The following is a 25,716-nucleotide window of genomic DNA, read 5'->3' as shown; positions in this document are numbered from 1 at the left end:
ACAAAACAAAACTGAGGTGCCATCAGTACCAAGGGGAAAAGCCTGTGAGCAGCCACTTCTTTCCTCAACCACAGATGTCAGCTATCAAATGGACTACACTGGTGTGTTCCAGAGCTACCAAGAACTCATTCACATGGGCATAACTCAAGGCTACAAGGGAGCTTTCTTGCTGACAGAAACCAACTTTGTGTCGGTTCCCTCCTGCTGACAGGATCAGTGCCCTACTGTAATCCTAATCCTTGCTAGCTAGTTACCTTCTACAGTCTGCAAGGTACAACTTGGACACCACAGAGGTTTATTAATGAAATTGAGCAAGAAACAAACCAGGAAAGCAGCAACAACAGCTTTGGGCCAACAGGGCTCAGTCCTCTTCACTTCCACAGCTTTTTGATAGACATGTTCTTTTCACTGTCCTTCTGCATCACCTAGGAGAAAGAAGGCAAAAGTTAGATCTCACTGGTTGTCTCCAAGCTTGCTAAGGGAGGTCACGCTCCCTTTAGCCACCTGAGAAGACAGGCCTCTTTCCCTGGAGCTTGTGCATTCTTTGCTGCAGTAGCCTCAGGCATGATCTAGCTCTCATGGACTGGGCTACACTACCTACATCACAGTCCTCCAAGCATTCAAAGCCAGGGAAGCAGATGGACTTTAGAGCAAGGAACCAGGTTATCCCACAAGGCTTCACCTGTTCTCACCTTTCACAGAGAAGTTGCAGCTCTGTGGACTCAATCCCTACTTGGGAGATGGAGTGGCATTATCCAACTGAACCTGGAGCCCTATTAGACTATTTGGGCACTTTCATGTCCTGTTCCCAAACGCTACTGCTGAAAGTCTGCTTGTGGCCTGAAGCAGAAAGGCTAGAGAGCTCTAGGTATGACTACCTAGTTGACAGCCTGTGGCGTAATGGCATAGTGTGAAGTAGGGGTGCACCGATAGAGATTTTTGGGGCTGATAGCAATAGCTGATAAATAGGAGGCATATCGGCTAATACTAATCCGATTTCTGATACACAGCTCTTCAGTTTGGCAAGCAGCATCTAGCTGCTTAAGTTGGGGGGGGGGGGGGCAGATCAAGGCCCCTGCAGTGAGGGAGGGAATGGGGCTGGCTAAGGCTGACCAGTCAGGGCACATGCGTGGGCATTTATTGGACAAATTAAAAAAACAAACAAACAAAAACAACCAAAAAACCAAATCTGCTGCATTGGGCTGATTTACGATACAGAAATTTTTCTTTGTATCAATGCCAGTCTGATATTGGATCAATGTATCAGTGGACCTCTAATGTGAAGGCACTGCTCTAAGGCTTGCTGTGGTCATTTCATGGTGGGTGTCCCTATTCTGGCCCAGCCTGCAGATGCATTAACACTACTGCCTCCATGCAGTGGGGCATGTTTATCAGCCTCCTTTAAGTGTGTGTTCCCCCTTGCTCCTCTCCTCTCCCTGCAAGGAGAAGAGTCTTGATCTCTGGCAGCTTTACTGGAACCCAATCAATTCTGTCATCCACCTATAAACTGCCACCACCTTTCAGAGATGGGGGGAGGGGGGAAGGGGTAGTTGTGTGCACACACACATGCATCTGTCCAGCACTGGACTGTTTTAATAAAATGGGTCAGCAGTAAGCTACCCACTCCTTCCAGTGCCCGTGAGGTGCCAACTGGCTATGGGGCTAAGAGTTCTTTCTGCATCACAGACTTGTATGTTTTGTTCTTTCAAAGCAGTCAGACTCTCTGGCCTAGCAAAGTCACACAAGCAGGAACAATAGGAGGGGCTTACCTTGGCTACAGCCATTTCAAAGTCTTCCTGTGTAACATGCACCCTCCTCTCCCTCAGTGCATACATGCCAGCTTCTGTGCACACACCCTGCAAAAGGACAAGAGAGAATCACTCCCTGTTCTCTACTGCTCCCTGCAGCTGCCTTCACCTACACTGCAGCTAGTTGTCCTGATCAGAATGGCTCTCAGCTGGATTGTCAGCAGGTAACATATCCCATGCATCTGATGGACATCCCCCAGCTGCAGGCACTTCCTGACTTGAGAGGCTAACTCAACCTGACAGCAAGGTTCAAACCAAACCTACTGCAGGAGTCAGGCTGGTAACATTCCCACTGCAAGGAGCTCAGGGAGACCCTGTGCATTCAGGAGAAACTGCTGCTCCACTCGATGCACCCATCCCAACCAATGCCTTTGTCAGGAGCCCTCTCCCCACTCCAGACAGCTTTGGCTCTGCTGCACTCACCTTCACCTCAGCACCAGAGGCTCCTGGCATCAGCTCTGCAATTTTACGGAGATTTATACCCCGTGTTAGGTTCATTTTCCGAGAGTGGATCTTCAGAATGTCTAGGCGAGCCTGTGGGGAAGAGGGCCCGGTCATGGGTGAGGGTCAGCAGGGGCAAGGACTGCTCCAGGGTGCATAGCAATCAGGCCAGCCCAGTCACTCAGCTGGACTCTAGCTTGAGAGCTTCCCCAGACACCCTTCAGGGTTGACACTACAGAAGCTGACCACAGGCCTTGTCCACAGCCCCTAAAGGAAAGCCCCAGCTGCAGGCTGACAGGGCCCCAGGCCCCAGATGGAGGAAAATCAATAGGCCTGGTCCTAGGAACAAAGGGAATGAGCCTGCAACCAGTCGCATTGCGTCTGCCTCCCAGGGCCAGCTCCACCTTACCTCTTCATTTGGAGGAGGGAACTCAATCTTCCTGTCAATGCGGCCGGGGCGCAGCAGTGCAGAGTCTAGGATGTCTATCCGGTTAGTGGCCATAATGACCTACAAGGGAAGAAATGGTTACTGATGCTGCCAGGGTCCTAACTTGACCTCTACCTGGGAGCCTCATTCTGCGAACCAGCTACATTAGGCCTCTGGTGACACTTAGTCATCACCACCCTCAGTTCACACCCAGTCAGGATGCATCCTGTTTCCTATTCATCCTGGGCAAACTAATGGGAACTGGAAAGGGAAATGGAAGCCTTTACTTGCCCCTGGCACAAGCTGGGGAGCTGAAGTGCAGCCAGGGGAAGCAACTTGTCCAATATCACACAGTGGCAGAGATGCTGAGAGCTTCCCTCCCCCACCAGTGTTGCCCTGTCACTCACTTTGATGTTCTTGGTGGCTTCGAAGCCATCAAGCTGGTTGAGGAGCTCCAGCATGGTGCGCTGTACCTCGCTGTCACCCCCAGAGCCACCTTCCAGGCGAGAAGAGCCGATGGAGTCGATCTCATCCATGAAGATGATGGAAGGAGCGTGCTCTCTGGCCATCACAAAGAGCTCCCGCACCATGCGTGCACCTGGGGGCAAGAGAGAGGCCCCTCAACACTCTGCAGCAGGACAGGACATGGCTAGGTAGCAGATACTCTAAAGGCAGGGGTTCCCAAAGTTTTTATGCTGCAGCCCAGCAAACCACGGCCCAGCAGTCACAGCCAACTGTGGCCAGAACTTCCGTCTGGAAGACAGGTAAGAATACCCCCACCCCTGGAAGGGTGGGGGGAAGGGGGCTGGGCCAAATTCTGCGCTGCTGCAGGCCTTGCGGAAGGAGGTGTGGTTTGCTGGTCCACAGCCACTTCTGGTCCAACAGCTGACCCATGGCCCAGGGATTGAGAACCCCTGCTCTAAGGGATGGAGCTATGAACCCAGAGAGCTCCTGGCCAGCACCAGCAGCACCCTTTACAGTGAAGCCAGCCAGTAAGCCCAATCTAGGGAGTGCTCACTGCACTATGAGGGACAAGGATACTATCTGTCCATCCATTAGCTAGGCACAGGCCCTTGTGATGCAGCTCACATAGCTGCCTGAGGGAGGCATTCAGCTGAGCCACAACCATGCATACTTGGGCTCACTTGGCTCTGTGGAATGGGAACACAAGCCCCAAGGAGGCCATGCAGTGCCAGAGCTCATGTACTTGCCAGGGCCTAGCATGGAAATGCTCTTAGGTGTTGACTTTGCCTCTGTCCCTACCACAACCTCCTCTCCACTGCAGTCACCCTGCCCTCCTTCACACCTACCCTCGCCAATGAACTTCTGTACCAGCTCAGACCCTGAGACACGGATGAAGGTGCAGTCAGTGTGGTGAGCCACAGCCCGGGCAAGCAAGGTCTTCCCAGTGCCAGGAGGGCCATACAGCAACACGCCCTGCAATAGCGATTGTCAGGTGGTCAGAGGGTGCTCTCCCTCCAGGCGGGAGCAGCAAGTCTAGTGGCATGGCCTCTGGTGTAGGCACAGATGACAGCACTTGGTGCCACCCAGTGGACAACTAACTTAAAAGCACCCAGGTTCAGGCAGGGCAGGGTGCTTCACCTGCAGTGCGCCATGCACGCTGCATATAGATAAGGGAGCAAAGTGAAGCAACCAGAGCTGTTCCCAGTGGACCTCTCCTTGCGCTGCCGGGTGAGAGGGACCCCTGAAAAGCTGTCAGTGATTCTTGTGCCTGCAGACAGGGGTACTGCTCACAGCCCAGAGGCAGGGCTCTGCATGGCAACAGCTCATCCCCGCCCCTCCAACAGCTTTTGTGCCTCCAGCAAAGCTCACTCAGCCACACTGATCTGACCCCTCAGGGCAGACAGTAGCAGGAGGACCGCTGGGCAGCCCCACGCTCCACTGAAGAGTTACTGGCCACGTAAGAGGTGAGGCAGGAGCACACACTGCTGTCCCTCTTGGCACTACCCTTGCTGCAGCAGCCAGCATAAGCCCATCCCAGGCTCCCAGGGCAGAGGTAGTGAGCTGTCTCACTGTGGGGAGCCTAGGGCTTCTGGGCCATCACTTCCGCTGGTACCACTGTAGCAGGCAGAGGCCCTGGTGCCCCATAATGCACATGCCAGCGTTTGTGCAGACACTCGGGGGCACTCAGTACCTCGTGCATGAAACCCACCTCCTTTTTGATATGTGTTCCCAAGGCCTCATATCCTGCTCCCTGCCTCCTAGGGCAGGGCAGGGCTAGAGAGCCCAGCTTATGTCACGTGAGTGGAAGCGTGTGTAGTGGGGGGAGCCTTGCTGCCCCAAGCTGCAGGTGCTGACAACCCCATCAATCTCACCCCTGGATCAGCAGCTCTCAAGCAAGCAATTGGAATAAACCTCCTGCTATGGAACAGAAGGAATCATGGACTGGCAGGCAGTCTACTGTGCACAGTGGAGAGGACTAGGAGGCTGCAGTGCTCCTACTGTTCCCTTGCCTGTTCCCAGTCTAGCCCAGAAGCCTGGTTAGCCACACATGGGTGGCTGTGAGGACAGGCAGGGCCACATCATCACTGCTCAGTTCTGGAAGGCAGCCCCCAGTGAGCAGAACTCCCTGCTTCCTGCACAGCTGGCACTGCACACACGCTGGCACCCAGGGAATACAGGGGACCCAGAGCCTGCCCACGATTCCTGCATGAACAGCACTTGCCTTGGGCTGGGCAATTCCCAGGGCTTCAAAAAGCTCTGGATGCTTGACAGGCAGCTCAATCACTTCCTTGATTTCCTTGATCTGCTTGTCCAAGCCTCCGATCATCTCGTAGGTGGAATCAGGGACCTTCTCGACCATCATGAGGGACACAAGGGGGTCCACCTTGTTGGGCAGAATCTTGTGGAGTGTGTAGCTGTCATTCCGCAGCGCCACACGGCAGTTGGGGGTCACCTTTGGAGAAGAGGACAGGAGCTTAGGCCTAAAAGCAGAACCCACCCCCCCCCAGCAAGCTGCTGGATGGGGCTGCAGCAAACAGAGCTGCATTAAGTGCACAAGAAGGGCGCAGCCTCCTGTGCGGCATGCTGGCAGGTTAGGGACTGCAGTGCAAGGAGAGTGGCTGCTGTTGCGCCACACCACCCCAGACCTGCAGGACTCCCATCATGTATCATACGGGTCCCAATACTCACATCATTGATGTCTATGTTTTTATCAACGTCTACCACAAATTTCCCTTCCGGATGGACCTGAAACAGATGAGTCACTGGCTGAGTGCAGTTGAGGCCTCTGGGCACAGCTTCCTCCCACAAAGGGCAAGGCCCTAGGGTGGGACCCAAAAGGCAAAGATTTTTAGCAAGTTCAGGGCAAGATTAGTCCAGTTACAGGCCTTCACTGCTCGCCCATGGGCTGTTCCCACACAACCACAACCTGCAAGGCAGTTCTAGGGGCAGAGGTAGATCATAACTCAGACAGCTCCCAGGATGTCCTGGTCTGATCTTTCCTTGGGGACTTTGCAGTCTGATGCCAGAGGGATGACTGCAGCAAGGCCTCGTGAAGCTCCGAGGAGCCCTGCTCCTGGATTCACATTTTTAACACCTTTCCCATCTCACAGTGACCTCCCAGCCCTCAGGCCTCCAGCCCTGTTCCCAGAAGATGATTTCTCAGTTCAGGAGAACCCTCTGGTAGGAAGTTCTCAGAAATCTGAGCCAACCCCTTAATTTCATCCTGTTCTTCCAAGCTATGCCTCCACAGGCTACTTTGAGGAGCTTCCCTCCCCCTGGGAGTCAGCACTCAGATAGTTCTGTCACCCTCTTCCTGCCATGAGACGGAAGGACAGATTTGCTGCTCTAGCCACTACATTAGTATTGGATTTGAAGTGCACCAGCATCCCCAGTCTGCCTCACCTTCCCCTGCAGACTCTTTCCAGAGGTAAACCCCAGCAGTCACATGTTTCCCCAGAGCAAGCCCACCAGCTTCCCAAGATGCGCCCAGGGAAGGCCAACAGCTGTGCTATAGGACCATGGTGCCCTGCTGGGCCCACTCTACAGCAGTGTGTAGGTCAAGAGTGCAGTCCCCTGCCCAGGAACCCAGGCCTCCATGTAATTACACTGGGGCCCAAGGCCAGCAGTAGACACCAATCAGCCCCAGAAAGCAGCATCCCAGTTTTGTACCTTCACAAGCACTTTCTTCTTGTCCATGGCTCTCACCACCTCGCCGACGTAGGAGCCCTGTTCCTGCAGCAGCTGCAGCTCCTCCCGCAGCAGGCGCACTGTAATGGAATAAGATATTTTAATACTGCATGAAGGGCTGGCAGGGCTTCAATGGTCCTTAACTGGGACCATACAGAGGACAGCCTTCCAGGGCAGGGGTTATCCAGCCACTGCTACTGCCTACCCAGCTGCAGCCTTGCTCTGCTGCCAGTGTGGGCTAGCATAGAACCTCAGCTAACACATTCCTTTGTGGCTGGATGAGACAGTCTATGGGGTGGAGGGGAGCATCTGTGCTGCAGTGGAAATAAAGAGGCCGCAAAGCCTGGATGCCAACAGGCCAAGCCGGCTGAGGAGGGTCCATACCTACAGAGCACTGCTGCCTGGCTTAGTCATATCCCACAATGCAACAAAACTCTGTGTTGGGTCTCAGTTCACCAGGGATTTCACTTTCAATATTATCAAGTGGGAGACAATGCAGAGAGCCTGGTGGGAGGCAGTTCCCCAGTATCTGGAAAGGGAAAGTCAAAGAAACCCATACCTTTGGCATTCAGCTCATTCCTTTGCGCTTGCAGACGGCGGAGATTCTGGCTCTTCTCATTCACAATCAGCTTTGGAGAGGAAGGACAAGGTATAAGCCTTTACCAGCCCAAAAGAGTCAGCCCTGCTCAGGTGCCTCCACTAGAGCGCAGCAGCTCAGATGATACCGATACCTCCATTGAAGCTGCCAGCAGGAGCCTGTGTGTGACCAGTCTGGACACAAATAGCTCCCCCACAGGAAGAGCAAGTTAAAGGGGTCCTTCTCAGGGTGGATTTGATTTAAATCAAATTGATTTAAATCACTGAGCAGGAAGCCTTGTTTTAATTATTTTCTACAAAAAGTGCCTTCTTGTTTGATGTAGGCTTAATACATATTACAACTCAGAGACAGATGTAGGTTTCATTTTTAGAAGGTACACACTATAAATGTTAAAGCAGTGAATTATTTTGACATTTTTTCAGAAAACTGAATTATGATTTCAAAGCTAATTGAAGCAAATGCCTGTGAAGTCATTGGGAGGTGAACTAATCTCCAATTCACTAGATCATGGATATTTGGGGGATATTTTTGCCACGCTGTATTAGGAAGACATCAAATGAGGGCTGCAGCCATGTTATTAGCTTGGGGCTTTCTTCACTTTCTTCGAGATTTCTTCTCATCTTTGATTCCTTCTCTTTTACAGCCTGACAAGCTTGCTGTCACGATAGGTCTTCCCTGCTACCATACCATTACCTCAATAGATCTCAAATCAGTGGAGAAGCTATACTCCGAAACTTACTCCTCAAGACTTCTGGAATATTCTGCTCAAAATGTTTCTCTTTTGTTTCTATTGCCCCTTTCTCCTTGCATTCATTTCTAGACTCCTCCTCCTTGCCCAGATCTACTCCACCCCCAACAATCGTCTATTCATTTTACTACTTGAAAATTTGCACTTTTAGGGAGAGGTAAGGGCTTGGTTCTGTATACACAAACTTGCAGAGAAACAATAGGGACATGGGTAGGTAATCAGGTCTGTTTCCTCTCATTTCTATATACTGCTGTTAACAAGGATGTTCTCTCATGATCAAAGGCCAAGACAGCAAGCCTTACAAAGAGAGGCGGAGGGACATGGGACTCTACAGCCTGGAGAAAGAAGGCTCAGGGGGAACTTGGCAGCAACCTGTAAGTATATAAGGGGTGTGCACCAGGATCTAGAAGAACAATGGAAACATTGATTTTTACCCACCCTAGGTCCTTCTCAAGGGGAGGCTCCTCAGGTCCAGCACAACGGCTCTTGCACTCTCTGCCCAGCTCTTGCCAGAGCCTTGTCCTGGAAACCAGCCTGGCACAACAGCTGGGAAGGACTCGCCCTAACTTGCAGGCCACAGCCCTTCATGTGCAAGCCACTGGCTTTGGAGGTTTTGGTAGGTCACATCACTGGGGCAGGGACACCTCTGCCAAACAATTCATGGGCACTTGGCTAAGGCCCTTGGATTTGGCCACTCACTACCCTCCCCACCAGCCTGAGGTAGCACTGCTTTGCACTGAACTAGACTACCTTCCTGGACAGCAGGTCAGCTCACTTCAAAGGGTTATTGCCAAGTGGAAACTCCTCCCCCAGGGAGGCGCTCCTGGTGCTGCCTGCTGAGGTGCTGAGGCTGCCTGCTGCCAGGATAGGATAGGAGTGGTCCTGAGCCTCCAGCCCCATTGGCAGGGGGGGAAAGGGGCAGGAGCTGGGCTAGTTGGAAGTGCTATACAAAAAGAGCAGAGGGACAGCAGGGTCCCTGCTGCAGAAAACACGAACTAGTGAAAACATGACCCCTGCAGCTCACCTGCAGCTCCTCGATCTTCGACAGGTAGTACTGGCGGAGGCCTGTCCCTCCTTTGCCTTCATCCATCTCCATCTGCCAGGAAAACATGACAGAACATGCATGTCAGCCCAGGAAAGCACCTCAAACAGCCTGACAGAAAAAGGCCAGACTCACAGCAGGAAGTGGAGAGGTTTGTTCCAAAAAGAGCTGTGCCTGGAGGTGGCAGGTCCCACCACACAGTAACACACCCATGGGACAGATACAGTCTCCGAAACCCTCCCCCAACTGTTCCTCTGCTCCATGTATGCCCAGGTGCCCCCTTTCAAACAGGACACCCCACCTATGTCCAAGTGAGGACCCAATGGCCCTGCCAGCATGTCCATGGGACAGGGGAGAGAGCAGAGCCCGCTAATGCCAGGGTGCTCTCTACCTCCCCCAGGGGACTGTTTTGTCCCTGGCACAGCAGCACAGGGGGAAAGCAAGGCAGGAAAAGTAGCCCCCAGGCCTGGCATCGAACTGGGAAGGGGTTTGGAGGAAGGTGGAAGATGAGGAAAATGGGAAAAGCAGGACGAAGGGAGCATTAGGGGCTTGGGGAAAGGGAGCTTCAGGGCTCCACAGAGTGACAGCTGGAGCAGGCTGCCAGGGCCCCATTTCCTGGCGGGGGCAATTGACAGTCTCAGTGCCAAGGGGATGGAGTTTGCTGCCACAAAGGGGCTACACGCCCTCGCAGGGACATGTCCCACGGTTAAAATATAGTGCTGAACAAAGCAGGCTTGAAGGTGTCATATGCCACAGTGCACCCTAGATCAGTGGTTCTCAACCTTGTTAGACTCCAGGCACCCCTGGGAAAACACCAGCTTGCTTTTCACCCATTTTTGGTAACAGGCAAACAACTGAGCAATTTTTCTACTGGGAAAGAGCTCAGAAAGAGCGCAAATGGGAGGACACGGTTTCCTATGGGAAATCTTTGGGTTTATCTTGTCAATTCTCTTCACACACCTAACAGTGCCTCGTTGCACCCCGACCGGAGCCCAAGGCCCCCCAGGGTGGCGCAGCACCCGGCTGACAATCACTGCCATACATCAGGGCTGTGCAACCCCTGGCCCACAGAGTCACGCCACGCGGCCCGCTGGGCTCCCCACTGCGTGGTGGTGGCGCTGGCAGTGTTAAATGCAGCTCCCCAGCCGCCAAATTCACAGACCCGCGGGCAAGCTGGCCCCGCACACTGGATGGGGCATGTGCATCTGGGTGGGGAGGTGACGGGGTTGAGCACTGCTGCCCTGGGAGGACGTGTGGCTGCTCGGCCCCACTGACCGGGAAGGGAAGGCAGGGCCGGGTCCTACGGGGGGTGGGGGGGGGCCTGAATTGTGCCACGAATGTCACGTCTGTCAGGCCCGCGCGTGCGCCGTGACTGTCCCGTCTGCAGGCCGGGGCCGCGCCGAGCGCTCCGCGAGTGTAACACGCTTGTCGGGCCCGAGCGCGCTACAAACGTGCCGGCTGTCGGGGCCCGAGCGCTAAAAGCGGGACGTCTTCCCGGGAGCCCCGCGGGCCTGGCACGGGGCGGGGGCCGCGCGGTGCTGCCCCTCGCACCGACCGCCCTGACTCAGCACCGCCCGGCCCGGCCCCGCAGCCGCCCGCTCCTCCCCGGCCTCGGGGGCAGGACGCGGCAGCCCCCGCCGTGTTGCGGTGCGGCTCGGCCCTGCGCGGCCTCACCTGCTCAGGCCCGTCCACCGCCATCTTCTCGGCCGGCATTGAAGCAGCTCACTGGAGCGGCAATGAAGGCCCGAGCGGTTGCCCACACCAGAAATGGCCACGGTCCTCACTTCCCTTGCCGCGGTGCGCACGCGCAAAGGGCGAAACATCCGCTTACGCCACTTCCTGTCCGCGAGTGGGCGGGCGCCTGAAAGAAAACACTGAGTGATGCGTTCTCCGGGCGCACATGCGCGGTGGGACAGCTTTGTTGTTGATCGCTCGTCCTGTGCCCGCCGTTCCTTGTCAGCCGCCACCTTGGTAGGGTCTGCTGTAAGGCCTAGACGGAAAGGCAGTCTCCCACTGAGAACCTCAGCCCGCTTTCTGCACACAGGGTGTGCTCCCACTCCGACTTCCCCGCGCGAGGTCGAAGCCGGGCAGCGGCTGGGCGCCACTCTCAAGCTGACGGAGGGAGAAGTTTGTACCGGAAGCGGAAGTGCATCTGATCGCCGGCCTGCCGGCGGAAGCGCAGGGCGCGCACGTGGGAGCTGGGGCTGCTGTCTGGGTGCTGGTGAGTGCGATTGGGACTGGTCAGTCGGGCTCTGAACTTCCCAGTCTCCTGCAGGGTCTGGACTGCCCCAGCCCCGCTGCCTTGAGGCCTGCCCGCCTGGGGTATGGTGCGGTTGGGTGGACTGACCTAGCTGGGGTCGGTGGTCCTGATGCAAGAGGAGAATCCGGGAGGAAGCGGGGAGTGAAGCCGCCTCCCCGCCTTTGAGGTTGTCTGGCAGCTCCCCTGCCATGTCTCTCCTTGGGGTGTGGGGGAAGAGTTGAGGGGCAGGGCGTGGCCGGGGAGCAGCTGGGGGCTGGGGCAGATTATAAGTATAGGGGTAAGGAGAGGCGTTCATAAGGGAAAGGTTTAGTGCTAGAGATGCCATGCCCACATCCTCCGGCTCCAGCAGGCCCGGTTGGCTCTGTCCTGAGGTTTGCTCTGCTGCTCTGAGCTCGGCTTGCTTTCCTTTCTGTTCTGGCCAGTCGGCATCTAGTTCTGACTGTCTGGGGTGTTTGGATAGGGGCTGTGGCCTTGAGGTCCTTTCATGGTTGCCCTGGGTGGCAAGGTTAGCACTATTAGATGCATAAATGTGATTTGCAGGGTAAACCCAGGCATTTTAAGCAGGAACCCATGAGTTAAAACCATTCTTTTCCATTGAAGATGTTCCCAGTTCTTTGCAACAGAATAATTGTTCCAGTATTTCTCTGTAGTAAAAAAAAAAAAAAAAAAAGTGAACACTGAGAGATGGCAATTTTTGAGGGGGCCTTTAGTTTAATGAGAGGTTCCTTCTGTCTAATGACTGCAATACAGGCAGCAGATGGCAAATGAAAGAAGCACCAAGTGGGGTTGGAGGTTTTTTTTACTTTAGCAGCTGGGATGATGTGGTGCCAGCTGTCTTCAGCTGCTAGTGCCATAGGGGACTGGCAGACTCTGCATGGGGTTTCCCTTGGAGTTGGTGGTAAAACGTGAAAGAGACCTGTGTGTATCCTGTTAATGAGTGGTATGATGGTATTCTGTAGTCCTGCTATAAGATTCAGTGCACCTGAAGGTTTCTCATGGTGTGGTTGGGGGTAAGTTTAGCTTCAGGGGCAGGATGTGGGGCTGTGGGTAGAGTGATGTGATTATTCCCTCTCTAATATGTAGTTCAGGCCTGTGCTCCCTTCCCCCCAGCACAGATGAGGTGTTGCAGTGATTGTCCTGCTTCTGAGGTCTTTGGGGCACTCAAAGTCAATATGGGGCTATTTTACCTGTCTTCAGCTGCTGCCTTTCCTTTCTCTGCAGAAGACATTTCCATTGCTTCCTGGCACTGGTCACAGGGATCACCCTGTATCCCTGAGGTGAGCCCCGGCACAAACTCATTCACCCACCAACATGGGCAAGAAAGGCAAAGTTGGGAAGAGCCGACGGGACAAGTTCTACCATCTGGCAAAGGAAACTGGTGAGTGGGGATAGGAAGCTGGCCCTGTCTGTCTGTGGAGTTGTGCTGGTGGATCTCCCTTGGCATGACTGCCCACCAGGACCTCTGCGTTTCCTTGGTGGCAGGCCAGGTCAGGCCATGGCCCCCTGCCTGCCTGCCCAAGTCACTGTTACTTCCATGTTGGCCATCTTTTTGTACTCCTTGTGCCTGCAGTGCGGTGGCTGCTTCAGAGTAAGCAATGGGCACTGATTGACCTCTCCTACCCCTTGTTGCTGCAGAGTGTCTGATTGGGATATCCCAGGCTCTTGGGAGGGCTCTGATTTTTTTTTTTTTTTTCCCCCCCCCACCCTTTCTTCCTTTAGGGTTTCGCTCCCGATCCTCTTTCAAGCTGATTCAGCTCAACCGGAAGTTCCAGTTCCTGCAGAAAGCCCGGGCACTGGTGGACTTGTGTGCAGCCCCTGGGGGATGGTGAGTGAGAGGGCCCCCCTGTTTGCCACTGGATTGTGAGATACAGGAGTGTCCTGGCTAGCTGGTGGGAACTACAGCCAGCTTGCTCACATCCAAGCCCCAGGCTGATCAGGGTCCTGGAAAAACCCAGAGCCTGGCCCACATGGTTCTTGGTCCAAACTATCTGTGCTCAGGTTGATTTGCAGCCCTGACTGCCTGAGAATCTGGGCAACCAAGTCATGAGCAGAAATTGAGTGGCTCATTGTTCTCTAGGCAGGAACAAGCCTTGTCCATTCCCCTGACTTGCAAACAGCTTTGTGCGTTTGCAGCCTGCTGGCAGGTTCAAAGTACCGATGGACATGGGTTGTAGCCTACAGTTAGGGGACTTCCCTGGCAAGTCTTAGCTCAGTACTGCCTCTGGCTCAGACTACAAGGGAGCTGGAGATGTCATGCCCAGGGTGCCTCAGCAAGCTGCTTGGAGAGGTCAGCTCCAAGAGCAGTTAGTCGCTGGCAAGCTGTGGGCTTTTTGGAATCCTAGCCTGTACTGGGAGGCACTGGTCCAGGTGGCCCCTGTGCACTCTGCAGTAATGCCTGTTCGCACAGTGTTCCCAAAGGTGGAGGCCTTGTCTCCCTGTGGCTCTGCACATGTGCAGCCCCTCTGGAACAACTTGTCTTCAGCCAAAGTAGTATGGTTTGGAGTGGCATCACCTTGCAGTGAACAGCGGTTCCCTGCTGGGATCTGTTCTCTGTCATGGACATTCAGTTTGTCCTATGCCAGCCAGTGAAGGGTGACACTTGGGAGCCCCTCTGGGCCTTATGCCCTTCTTAGCCACTGGGAATGTAGCTCCATTTCCTTTTCTGAGAGGTGTGTGCTCAGACAGGCCCTCCTGGGTGGGGGTCACAGGGTGTGTGCTGGGTGCTGAAGTTAATTACATGCAGCTCATCTTCTTTGAGATGGAGGGTGAGAAGAGCCTTCATGCAGCAGGTTATGGTACCAAGTGAGGCTTTCTGACCCTTTCTGCTCTCCACAGGCTGCAAGTGGCCTCCAAATTTATGCCAGTTTCCAGCCTCATTATCGGTGAGTGATGTGGGGGAGCCTGTGTACTGGCTTGGGGGGGGGAAGCAGGGGCAAGATGTTTGTGGGGAGTAAGCTGAGGAGACAAGGGGTGTCTGTGGGGGCTGCTAGGAAAGGAATACTGCTGTTCCTAATGATTGAAGGGGTGGGTATTGGCTGGAGCTGGTTGTTGCTGTACCGTCAGAGGTATATGGAAGGGAGAGCTGTGGTGGACTGGGATGCCCCTCTGGGAACAGGACTGGGTTCCAGCAGGTGCTGATCTCCTTGGCACTCTCTTGTTACTAGGGGTGGATCTGGTTCCCATCAAGCCCATCCCCAATGTGGTGACGCTGCAGGAGGACATCACTACGGAGAAATGCCGTCAGGTAACAGTTCTGTCTGCTGGGCCAGCTGTAACCCAGTGGTCTGATGGTTTAGCATGGCTCCCCCAGCTTGGCACTGCATATGGGTGGGGGAAGGACATCCCACACATACACACTCCAGGGGCCTATCTGGGGCAGGGATCCCCAGACACAACCTGGACTTCTCTAGCTGGGGAGTAGGGATTTATCAGCGCCTGGGATTAGGATGTGCAGAGAGGTTGGACTGTTGGCCTCCAGGTGCTGCATAGGGAGCAGGGAGACATGGTGTGCTGGGGCTTGGGACCCCAGGATGCTCCAAGTGGGAGTTGTGACAAGCCGGGTTCATCATGCTCTCTCAACTCCTTAGGCCTTGCGCAAGGAGCTGAAGACATGGAAGGTAGATGTGGTACTGAATGATGGGGCTCCCAACGTGGGGGTGAGCTGGGTGCACGATGCTTACTCTCAAGGTATGTCCCTCCCCCCAGGCTCCCCTGTCCTGGACAGGGCTCTTCTCTGCCCCTTGAGCTCAGTAGCAGCCCTTATCTCCACAGGGGCCAGGGATTTAGTCCACTCTAAACATGCACCCTTGAGCTGTGGTCAGTGGTTCTAGCCCTGCCCAGTGGCTTGGGTCAGAGGGATTGGGCAACCCACCCAGTGCCACACAGTATTGTGGGCCATGTGAACTGAGACAGTGAACTGGTAGGAGGTCTTTGTTCCCATGGGCATGTTACAGGCCTCCCACTATGACAAAGCTATGTGACCCAGGTGTGCCAGCTCCCCTTCCTTTAAGCCCCAAGTGGAATCCTGGTCCAGGCTGGGCTCCCTGCCCTGATGCGTCCCTGGGTTACCACAGCACTGGTTGCCACTGGCACCAGAATCTAGTCGGAGCCCCTTCCACAGGGCTGCCCCGTCTCTGAGTTTGGGGAGCCTGGAGAGTCGAGGCTTTGGGCACTAGGTGAAGAGCTTACTCTTGCCTTCTCTGTCTTCCTCACTTCAGCCAATCTGACGCTCATGGCCCTGAAGCTCGCCTGTGAATTCCTCTGCAAAGGTGGCTGGTTCATCACCAAGGTCTTCCGCTCCTGTGACTACCAGCCCCTTCTCTGGATCTTCCAGCAGTTCTTCCACAAAGTGCAGGCCACCAAACCACAGGCCTCCCGCAATGAGTCAGCTGAGATGTTTGTCGTCTGCCAAGGTGAGCAGGGGGGAGGGGGAAGGGGACTGGGGGCAGGTGTGAGGGGCAAGGGTGCTTGGTGGAAGTGGGCAGGAGGTATGTGCTGACATCTCTGATCCTTCACTGTCTCCAAGGGTACCTGGCCCCAGATAAAATTGACAGCAAATTTTTTGATCCAAAATATGCCTTCAAGGAAGTTGAGGTTCAGGCCAAGTCTGTGAGTGAGCTGGTGACCAAGAAGAAGCCAAAGGTATGAGAGAGTATCCCTGGCTGGGGCGGAATGGAGAGTATGGGGTCCCTCTAGGGCAGGACAAGCAACCCCCAGGGCTGAGGAGGGGATCGTTTCCTGGGGCGTGGCTGTGGGTCTTGGAACAATTCATATCCTAGTAAAATTAGTCTGTAACAGATAAGAGATTGAAAAACTCTAGGTTCGCAGGAAAGTGGGGTGCTGTGCTTGTATTGCATGTGGAGGGTGAAGGCTTTTCCAGAATATTAAATATAATTTGCCAGAGATTAATACTTTCAGATTGGCAGGTTCTAATAACCCTCCCCTCTTGTGTTGTTTCTACTGCTTCTTGGCTTGCTGGAGTGATGTTGAGGGAGTGTCAAGGCTGTGTTGCTTTCAAAAAGGAGGGGCAGAACCATGTGGGTAGTTACAAGCTGGTTGACCTGGCACCAGCCTGTGGCAAGGCAAGGGAAAGCTGAGGCAGGGTTTATTTAACAGGAGGAGAAGAGGCATGTAACAATGGCAGTCGAGAAGGTTTGAAAAATGGATGTGTTCAAACCAACTTGACCTCATCCTTTGAGGTTACAAGTTTGGCTGATTAAAGGCACCTATATATTTTCAGTGTTGGAAGGGACCTTGGTAGATCATTGAGTCTGACCCCCTCACCCCCCTCGCCCTGGGCAGGAAAGAGTGCTGCAGCCAAGTGTATGTCCAGTCTGCTCTTACAGACCTCCAGGGTAGGGGAGAGCACCACCTCACTTGGAAGCCCATTCCAGATTCTAGATGTGATGTGCACAGATCTTTTGCCCAGTGGCTGACTTATGACTGCTTGACATCTGGAAATCCCAGCACCCTGCAGGATCAATAAAGCACCTGCTGAATGCTAAGAAGCTGCTGCTGCCAGGGCATCCTTGCTGCATGGCTTGCACAGGCATCAGCACTAGGTCCCTGGCATTGATCATCTTGGTCAGTAGTTTGGAGGGAAATAAAAAACAAACAGAAAAAAATTGTTGATAATAAGGCCTGTGGATACACAAATAGATGGCTCATTAAGCAATGTCTAGGGCCAAGTCGTCCTAGAGAGTAGCTTGTCCTCTCTACAGCGCACGGGAACTTGGTGTAATGCTTCTCTGGCCTGAAAATCTGGGAACCCATGATACTGCCTCTCCACATCCTCTCTTCCTTTCTCTTGCAGGCAGAGGGCTATGCTGAGGGTGACACAACGCTCTACCACCGCTTCACACTGATGGATTTTCTCAAGGCCCCCAACCCTGTGGATTTTCTCTCCAAGGCCAATGAGGTATGTACCCTGGCCAGGTTGGGTAGGGCTGGACCCTGTGGAAGCAGAGCAGGGTGGGCTTGCCATCTTGTCCAGGAAGCAAATGAGGTGTGAGGAGGAGTCAGCTGGATTTGCCACCCCTTTGCTGGCCCCTGGTGACATGGTTCACAGTAGTCATGACTCACTGATGGGCCCCTAGCCCTGACCTCAGGGTTGAAGGGAGGAGACTTGTCAGGAGGCAGCAGCTGTCACTTTCTTTGGTCTCCCGTGCAGATCACACTGGGGGATGGCGAGCTGGAGCGGCATTGTGCCACCACTGAGGAGCTACGCCAGTGCTGCCTTGACATCCGTGTGCTAGGGCGCAAGGAGCTCAGGTATGTGAGGCGGAGGCACCAAGGCAACCTGTGGGCTGCACATGGTGGATTCTACTCTTGTGTAGGGCAGGCAGACCTCACTTTGTCTCCTTCTGCCCAGGGCCCTGCTGAACTGGAGAACAAAGCTTCGGCGATTTCTGGCCAAGAAGCTGAAGGAGCAAGCCAAGGAGCTGGACATCAGGTAGGAGGAGAGGCAGGGCAATTGAGCTGCAGTGGGGAAGGGCCCAGGAAGGAGGACTGACCCCAGAGTGCAGCGCAGGGGCAGGCTGAGTGACTTCTGTCTTCTGGCAGTTTGAGCTCTGGTGAGGAAGATGAGGGTGAGGAGGAGGAAGCCAAGAAGCCAGCAAAAGCGGCAGCTGATGACATGCATGAGGAAGAGGAGCTGGAGCTGCAATTGGCCAAGATGAAGGCAGAGGAGTTGGCCGAACTGAAGAGGTGAGTGCTATCCATTCTGGTGGTGTTAGGGCAGCCATGGGGCTGTGACAGCTGAGGCCTAGCCAGTAGTCTTCACTTGACATGAGGCTCTCTCTGTGGTCCCAGGGCAGAGACGACAGCTTTTTGCCCTGTTACTTTTTGTACCTGGGGTGGGGCCTCTGTGGCGTGGGAGCATGGAAGATGGGATGGATCTGGGTTTTCAGGGGCGGGGGATTCCCAGTGTTGTAGGTAGGTGAGATGCCTGTTATCAGTTAGGCCAGGGCAGGGGTTCCAGACAGGGAACCCTGCAGAGCCCCAGTGCTGTGGCTAAGAACTCTAGCCACATGGGTGGTCAAAGGTAACTTTCTGAGGTGCCTTTGGGGTTCCTGGGTGGCACAAACCCATAGGGTGGATGTTGACGGTCCATTTTTGCTCCCATACAGGCTTCTTGGTGAGCGCTGAATGCTATGCAGACTGGGTGAACCCTGGGGCAGGACTTGCAGGGATGATTTGCCTGAGGGAGGGACAGGTTGGGGTGTCTCTTCAGGAGCAGCTTGGGCGGGTGGTGGTCACAACCCTGCTACAGTTTGTGGAGAAGCCTGGAGTTCCAGGGCGAGTCATGGATGTAACCTCATGCCCCCACCGTCTCTCTGATTGCTTATCCAGGAAGAAAAAGAAGATCCTGAAGGAGCAGCGGAAACGGCGTGAGCGCGTCGAGCTGAAGATGGACCTTCCTGGCGTCTCCATTGCAGATGAGGGCGAGACTGGCATGTTCTCACTCAAAACCATTGGGAAGACAAAGGTGGGGACCCTGGCAGTGTAGAGCCAGGAGAGCTGGGTCTGGTTGGCTTTCTCCACAGCATGACTGGGAACGTCTGTCCTGGGTGGGGTCCATCCAAGGGGCATCTTCAGAGCTGAAGGCCTGGGGTGGGGAGGTGAGGGAAAAGATGTTTGGGTTGTGGTTTGCTGTGGGAAGCGGGGGCCTGGAATGATGGAGGAGACTTGAAGATGTTGGTGGGGCTGGCAGGGGCATGGCTGGAATTGAGGTGGACAGTGGCTGAGGCAGGTGTGGGGGAGCTCTGGGGCAACCGGCTCATTCCTTGTTTTTTCAGCTGCTGAATGAGGTAGTAAAAGGGGACATGGCATCAGCGGATGTCTTCCTGGAGACTCAGTGCGGGGAGGAGGACGACGTGTGTGTCTCAGAGCAGGATGAGGCTGATGCCATGTCTCTGGCCAGCGACCTGGACTCAGATGACCTGGCAGAGGTCGAGGAGCAGCAGAAGTGGCTGGAGAAGGCCAGGCGGAAGCCAAAGAGGCAAGGGCTATGGCGAGGGAGAGGGGAGGACTTGCCTGCATGGCCCATTGGTGGAGACCAATGTGGGGATCCCAGCAGCAGCAGTCAAGGGCACCTAGGCTGGGTGCTGGGGTTGGCTCCCTAAACGGGGCTTCATGAGTGTGTTCAGGGGCAGGTTGCACTTGATTTGCCATAAAGGTAACAGATCACAGTGCCTGTGCTGTGATGTACTGGAAACGTTGAAGGTGCAGTTATCCTGCCAGTCCATAGGCTGCCAGCACCACAGGTGCTCTTAAGGGGCCTGGTAGGATCACCTGCTGGAGGGAGGGGCTTGTCCCATTTTTCCGAGAGGCCTCAGCATGAGGGCTGGCCAGCTTATGCCTGAACTGTAGAAGCCAGACCCTGAGGATGCCTGTTCTCACTCTTTCCTGTGAGGTCCTGGAGCTCCTGGTACTGGGTGCTGGACTGGGGAGTGCCCAGCTCAGCGCTGCCTCTCCTGGGCCTGCTGTGGTGACCTCATTGGACTGTCTGTATTACAGGGTGACGTTTGATGAGAGGGAGGAGGAAGAGAAGAACCCTCTGCTGGTGCCCCTTGAAGCGAAGTCTGTGCTGGAGGAGAGGCAGACCAGTCTGTGGTTTGGGAAGGTAGGTCCCTATGCTGGCTCAGGTGGGTGAGGCTTGGGAAGAGGTGGGGGTCCCAGGCCTCCCTCACTTTCCTTAGCGAAAGCCAGAGCTTCAAGTGTGTCCCTAGCCCTGCTGCACACATCCAGGCCAGAGGGACCCTTGCTGGCTGGAATCAGGGCTATGTTATGCTTCAAGGCAGCACAGAGGAGGGGGCCATGGTATGTGGGGAATGTGGGAGTCTCTTCCAGTCCCCCCAGAGCAGCCCACCCTGGGCAGACCTACCTGCCCTGCATTCAGTGCTGTGGGTACCTGGGAGTCCTCCCACTTACTGCTCCTACACTACTGCTGCAGGGACCTGTAAGTTGGGGGGGCTGATGAAAATAGCCTGAGCAGCGTGGTCTGTGCCCCCCTCTCTGCCCAACTGCAGGCTCCTTCCCTCTGTGTATCTTACCACACCCACCTGGCACCCTCAACTCTGCCCTGCCACCAACCTCTTCCTGTTTGCAGGATGCCTTTGCTGGCATTGATGAGGATGAGGACGAGGATCTGGAGATCAAGCAGTCGCAGACACTGGTCAAGAGGAAGAGGGAGCCCTTACCAGGTGCGTAGGGGGGCTGGGTCTTTGTGTATGGGACCCACAGTTCCCAGGAAGAGGGCCCTGGGTGTCCAGGGAGAAGTTGAGACATCCCTCCTCATCTGGGTGTGGGGCTGGGCAGGCAACTGTGCTCCCAACCCTGCCCTAGTAGGTAAAGAACAAGTGTTCATGTGGGAGTCAGTTGTGCCACTGGTACATGCTTTTCCCAGCATCAGGGTACAGAGCTCTACTGGGTGCTGGGCTGTGTAGCTGTCAGCCTGCCCTCAGCCTGTCTAGACTAGGATAAAGCAGGAGTGTAGTTTTCAGGCAACAACACCCATCTTTGGGCCCCAGTGTAGAACAGGTCCCTAGCTGGGCCTTTTCTAGTTCCTAGTTGCTTCTCAGCCAGTGTTTGTTTTTGGTTCCCCCTGCTCCTTGTCACTTAGACAAAAAGACTGAAAAGAGGAAGGGAAAGAAGAAGCTGCCTCAGGAAGGAGATGCAGCGAAGACCAGGCCTGGGCCTGACACAGGGTCTAACCCTGGTGAAGCCCAGGACGGTGGGGAGAGCAGCTCTGAGGATGACGATGACAGCAGCAGCAATGAGGAAAGGTGAATAGTAGAATCACAGAGAAATAGGGCTGGAAGTCTAGTCCAGCTCCCTCCCTGAGGCAGGATCATCCCTATCCAAACAGTCAATGCAAAACATCCCCTTGCTTTACCTGTGGGTGTTCAAAGCGGCCAATGTTCTGCTGCTGTAAAAGTTGCTAATATGCACTGAAGAGACCCTAGGTAAAGGGCTGTACCCTGCACTACAGAGGAAGGTAAAAAGCCCCGCACAGTTTGTACCAGACTGCTGATCATGGGGTAAAATTCCTTTCTGACCCCAAGTATTGGTGATTGGTCTGACTGAGCAGAGGGGCAAGATTGTTTAGCCAGGAGCCTCCAGATTTAAGTCCTAACAGGAACATTGGCATAGCCCAGTCAAAATTGCTAGCCTTGGCTGCAGCCAACACCCAGTGCTTCTGAGGAGGACTTAAAAAAACTCTGACACATGGAGCAGGACGGGGGAGGGAAGGTAAAATTCCCTCCCAGTCCCCTGCAACAACCAAGTAAGCCCAGAACCATGGGGAAATACCCATTGTAGAAAATGTACGTAAAGCTACACCTAGATCATCCCTGACCAATGCTTTTCTAGCCTTTTCTTGAACACCTCCACCAATGGAGAGTCCACAGCGTCCCACGGCAGTCTGTTCCACTGCCTTCCTGTTCTAACAGTGAAGAACTTTTGGAAGGGTGAAGAGCCAGGCCAGTTTCTGTCTTAGGGGAGGAGGGCTGACCTGCCGTGGGGGAGAGGCAAACTGTGGTTACGCCCAACCATGGCAAGCATGTATGTGCATGTGGGCAGCTACGTGTGCTGTCCCTTCACCCCAGACCCCCTGTGTTAAGCCTGAGCTGTGTTACCTTGCCATGTTGGTTCCTGCATGTAAGTAATAGCTCCCCTCTCTTTTCCCCTCTATAGCCTGCCACCACAGGTGGGAAGGAAACAAGTGCACTCTGCCCCAGGTGGCATCGAGGTGGTGCCTATTGAGGACCCAGGTGAGGGGTGGCAGGGGAGGGGCTGTGGGCTTTGGTGTGGCCCATGGCACTCAAGGCTCTGGATATCTGGGAGCATAGGTGGGGTTGGGGGAAGGGATGGCAGTTTAGCCCTAACTTGCCCATGTCCCTCTTCAGTGAAGAGAGCACAGGTCCTGGATGCAGAGGGGCTCACTCTGGGATCTGTCATTGTCACATCCAAGAAGGCCAGGCGGGATCTGATTGATGATTCCTTCAACAGGTACCTGGGGCAGCAGTGATGTCACTCAGACAGAGAAGGGAGGGGGGCAGGAGCTCTGCCACTGATGGAGACCATCAGTTTGTGGTCACTCACCCTCAAGGAAAGAGGGTCTGCTGGGGGAGTGGGAGTTTGTTTTTTTGGGCCCCAATCTCTCCTGGCTGTATATGGGCAAGCTGTGTTCATAGGGCAACTTCAGGGGGAGGAGGGGACTTGTGTCTTCTGTTCTTTGGTAACCTGGGTCATTCTGTGAGAGGAACCCTTCCTTTGGAGTATTGTTAGCTTGGTCTCTGTCCTGTGGTGCACGTGGAGGGGGTAGGGAGAGGGCAGTCCCCTCATGGACGAGGAGTCCTTCCCAGTCCCAGGGTGAAGGCACATGGCTTCACTTGCCCCAGGTACACCTTTAATGAAGCGGAGGGGGAGCTGCCGGATTGGTTTGTGGAGGAGGAGCTCCAGCACCGCCGGAAGCAGCTGCCCCTGGATCGGCAGACAGTGGAGGAGTACCGGCAGCGCTGGCGCCAGATTAACACTCGTCCCATCAAGAAGGTGGCAGAGGCCAAGGCCCGGAAGAAGCGGCGGGTAAGGGAACCAGCGGCTTCAGGCAAGAAGTGCTCTCCCTCTATCTTCTGCCTGCCCTGCTGATCTCTCCCCATCTCCTCCAGATGCTGAAGAAGATGGAGCAGATGAAGAAGAAGGCAGAGGCTGTTGTGAGCACGGTGGATATCTCAGAGCGTGAGAAGATGGCCCAGTTGCGTCGGTGAGTCACAGCATGTGGGGGTGATCTTGCTCACTGTAACGGTTACAGGGGCGGGGCCGTCAGGTGATACCGGAGGGCTGAGCCCATGTGCCTGGGCATGGCATGGTCATAGAGCTGGAGTTTGGGGTTTCAATGCGGTTGTTCACCTGTATAACCCAGCAGAACCGTGATGGGAGACTTGGGCACTTAGGACTTGGGCCACTGAGTCCAGTTCACAGGCAACCCCACTGAAGGATTCCCTAAAATGTAAACAGTGACAAACAGTTACAAGACATGACACTAGGAACATCCCCCCCATCTCCCCCAAATTGTCATAGGTAAAAGGAGAGGAGGCCTTGGCACTGCCAGTGGATGAATAATTGGTTAGTATTTGCTTAGAGAATCTTAGGAAGAGGACCATGATCCATACTATAGAGCAATTCTGTAGCATGTGCCAGTCTGGTTTAGAAGGAAGGTTTCTTCCTGACCCTAAATTTGACAGTATAACTCTGAGCAGAAGTGCTGGCAGGAGTATTGGGGCACCCCAATCCTCAAAATTTTCAGCCGTGGCTTGTTGCACTCCACCTCCTTCTTGGGCTTATTTCTCATGCTGGTAGAACTTAGATAGCCCAAGGCTGCCCAGGTAGCAGCAGCAGGGGGCAGGCAGAAAGGCTGGGGATTGAAATGGATGGGTCTGTGTCAAGGCCTGGTTGTGGGTCCAGGTGCAGTAGGAGGAGAGCTAGAAACAGGGGAGGGGGAGAAACAAAGGAGCAAAGAACAGAGGCTGGAGGGAGAGGGAGAGACTGAACTTTGTCCTGAGGACTAGAGCCTGGTGCTGGAGGTAGAGCAACTCTATTCCCTTAGATGCAGTTCCAGTCATGCACCACTTAGAGCATGGAGTCCAAGTCTTGGAACTGCTTCCAGTATCCATAAGCAAGCCCTCACCTGCCATGGATCTGGTTCCACACTTTGTCTTTCTATGTTGGCAGGAGAATAGCTCTGGGCTGGGAGAAGGGCAGGTTGGCAAGAGGATGAGACTCTATTCTGACCCCTTTCTCTCCTCCGGCAGCATCTATAAGAAGGCTGGGCTCGGGAAGGAGAAACGCAAGGTCACATATGTGGTGGCCAAGAAAGGAGTTGGCCGGCGTGTGAGTCGCCCTGCAGGAGTGAAAGGTCACTTCAAGGTCGTGGACACTCGCATGAAGAAGGACACGAGGGCTCAGAAACGCAAGGAGCAGAAGAAAAGGCACCACAACTAATGTGGCAAATTCGAGACTTAGCCTGGGAGCACTGGGCGAGGCTGGCTCCTATCAGCACTAGACACCGCTGGGCTGGTGATGCAGGACCACCCACATGCCAGGCCTGGCCCTGACTACATGACGCTGGACAATGTCTGGGTCTGTCTCCATTGCAGTCCAGGTGCTTGTGACCACAAGGAGGACATGGTCAGCTGTGAGGTGTGCTCTGTTTAATCAGTGCCTTAACATAGGAGGTAGCTTCCTGTCTAAACCATGTCACCCTGGGGCAAGCGGCTTTAGCTGTGATATTCCCCAAGGCCTTTCTTACACTTGCTGCAGGTGATTGACTAGCCCTGGCCACGTGGTCTTACTTCCATGTTGACACCAGAGCTGTAAATCCCGGGCAGGCCCTGGCCTGAGGCCCACCCCCCTTCCCCACCCTCTTATTGCGGAGGCCGGTTGAGCCTGCTGCCCCGTGTCTCCCTATCCCAAGCACACCGTCCTCCCTGCAGCTCCCTGCCTTGCTGGGTAGTGTCTCAGTTTAGGTCAGACTGATCTCTCCCCTGGGCCAGCTGAACCCCAGGCAGTAGGAGAAGCCACTTGGAGCTGGGACTTGCACCTGGAGGTGCTTTTTGTCTTGGTTACAGCTGGGTGGTAGAAGGGGGCAGATCTCATTGCTGTGACCTCATTAGTGGAGGAGGGAGCAAGAATTAACAGTGGACAGGGGATTTCTTTGGGCCAGGTGACCCCTCCCTTCTGTGTCACACGGCTGTTTTGTCTCCATTGTCCAGTCTCGGGCGAGAGCTGCTCTCCTGACTTGTTCTAGGATTAAATCCTGGTCCCTGGGCTCATGCATCTCCATCCTGTTGCTGCTGGACTTTCTGCCTGCTTCATGTCCTGGAGCGGTTCTTTCTCTCTCATCCTCGTGACTGACCCACCTGCAATTGGTTGGGGCTGCTGTCATGCCTCTGCATAGCAGACAGCGGCCAGCCAGCATGGTGGGATCTGATGGGCTGCTCCGTGTGACTTGTGTGCATTCAGGGCCAGGAATATATAAATTTTGCAGGCATTCTTCTTGCTAGCCCTGGGCCTCTGGCCCTGGCCCCGCTCTGGAAAGAAAGCAGTTACTGCCTGTCTTCCAGGACCAACAGGAGAAAGGTCTTTGCTCTGCAGCTGCACAAGTTGTGACCTCAGAAGACCTACGGCCATTTTAGTTCTAGCAGCTACCACCAGTAGGGTGACTGGGACCAGGGCCTGAA

General features: G+C 54.6%; 2 protein-coding genes across 2 annotated transcripts; one reads left to right on the top strand and one right to left on the bottom strand.

The window, feature by feature from the left end:
• Positions 1-281: 281 nt before the first annotated feature.
• Positions 282-11,091, bottom strand: PSMC5 (proteasome 26S subunit, ATPase 5). The gene is made up of 12 exons (NM_001293067.1): positions 10,891-11,091; positions 9,199-9,270; positions 7,388-7,457; positions 6,811-6,908; positions 5,830-5,886; positions 5,363-5,593; positions 3,987-4,113; positions 3,084-3,274; positions 2,659-2,757; positions 2,232-2,342; positions 1,770-1,856; positions 282-425 (listed from the first exon to the last, which is right to left on the bottom strand). The coding sequence occupies exons 1-12, from the start codon at positions 10,927-10,929 to the stop codon at positions 372-374; spliced, it is 1,236 nt and encodes a 411-aa protein (NP_001279996.1). The 5' UTR covers positions 10,930-11,091; the 3' UTR covers positions 282-371.
• A 257-nt stretch (positions 11,092-11,348) lies between these two features.
• On the top strand, positions 11,349-25,318 carry FTSJ3 (FtsJ RNA 2'-O-methyltransferase 3). The gene is made up of 22 exons (XM_059727064.1): positions 11,349-11,437; positions 12,698-12,854; positions 13,196-13,301; positions 14,312-14,358; positions 14,641-14,720; positions 15,064-15,163; positions 15,694-15,888; positions 16,002-16,117; positions 17,289-17,393; positions 17,646-17,746; positions 17,847-17,927; positions 18,038-18,181; positions 18,827-18,962; positions 19,273-19,475; positions 19,994-20,099; positions 20,586-20,679; positions 21,099-21,261; positions 22,172-22,248; positions 22,384-22,490; positions 22,883-23,062; positions 23,146-23,240; positions 24,289-25,318. The coding sequence occupies exons 2-22, from the start codon at positions 12,788-12,790 to the stop codon at positions 24,476-24,478; spliced, it is 2,493 nt and encodes an 830-aa protein (XP_059583047.1). The 5' UTR covers positions 11,349-11,437; positions 12,698-12,787; the 3' UTR covers positions 24,479-25,318.
• Positions 25,319-25,716: the final 398 nt, after the last annotated feature.

Source organism: Alligator mississippiensis, chromosome 4 (assembly GCF_030867095.1).
Source record: "Alligator mississippiensis isolate rAllMis1 chromosome 4, rAllMis1, whole genome shotgun sequence".
NCBI lineage: Eukaryota > Metazoa > Chordata > Crocodylia > Alligatoridae > Alligator > Alligator mississippiensis.
The sequence above is the reverse complement of the archived record's forward strand: the minus strand, read 5'-3'. Positions and strand labels throughout refer to the sequence as shown.

What these genes read in the sequence shown, in the direction of transcription:
- FTSJ3 (XM_059727064.1), top strand. Translation starts at nt 12,788, where the DNA reads ATGGGCAAGAAAGGCAAAGTTGGGAAGAGCCGACGGGACAAGTTCTAC. An exon ending in CCATCTGGCAAAGGAAACTG is followed by an intron (nt 12,855 to 13,195) that starts GTGAGTGGGGAT and finishes TTCTTCCTTTAG; the next exon opens with GGTTTCGCTCCCGATCCTCT. An exon ending in GAAGAGGGAGCCCTTACCAG is followed by an intron (nt 20,680 to 21,098) that starts GTGCGTAGGGGG and finishes CTTGTCACTTAG; the next exon opens with ACAAAAAGACTGAAAAGAGG.
- PSMC5 (NM_001293067.1), bottom strand. Translation starts at nt 10,929, where the DNA reads ATGCCGGCCGAGAAGATGGCGGTGGACGGGCCTGAGCAG. An exon ending in AGAAGAAAGTGCTTGTGAAG is followed by an intron (nt 5,887 to 6,810) that starts GTACAAAACTGG and finishes CATCTGTTTCAG; the next exon opens with GTCCATCCGGAAGGGAAATT. An exon ending in AAAACATAGACATCAATGAT is followed by an intron (nt 5,594 to 5,829) that starts GTGAGTATTGGG and finishes TCTTCTCCAAAG; the next exon opens with GTGACCCCCAACTGCCGTGT.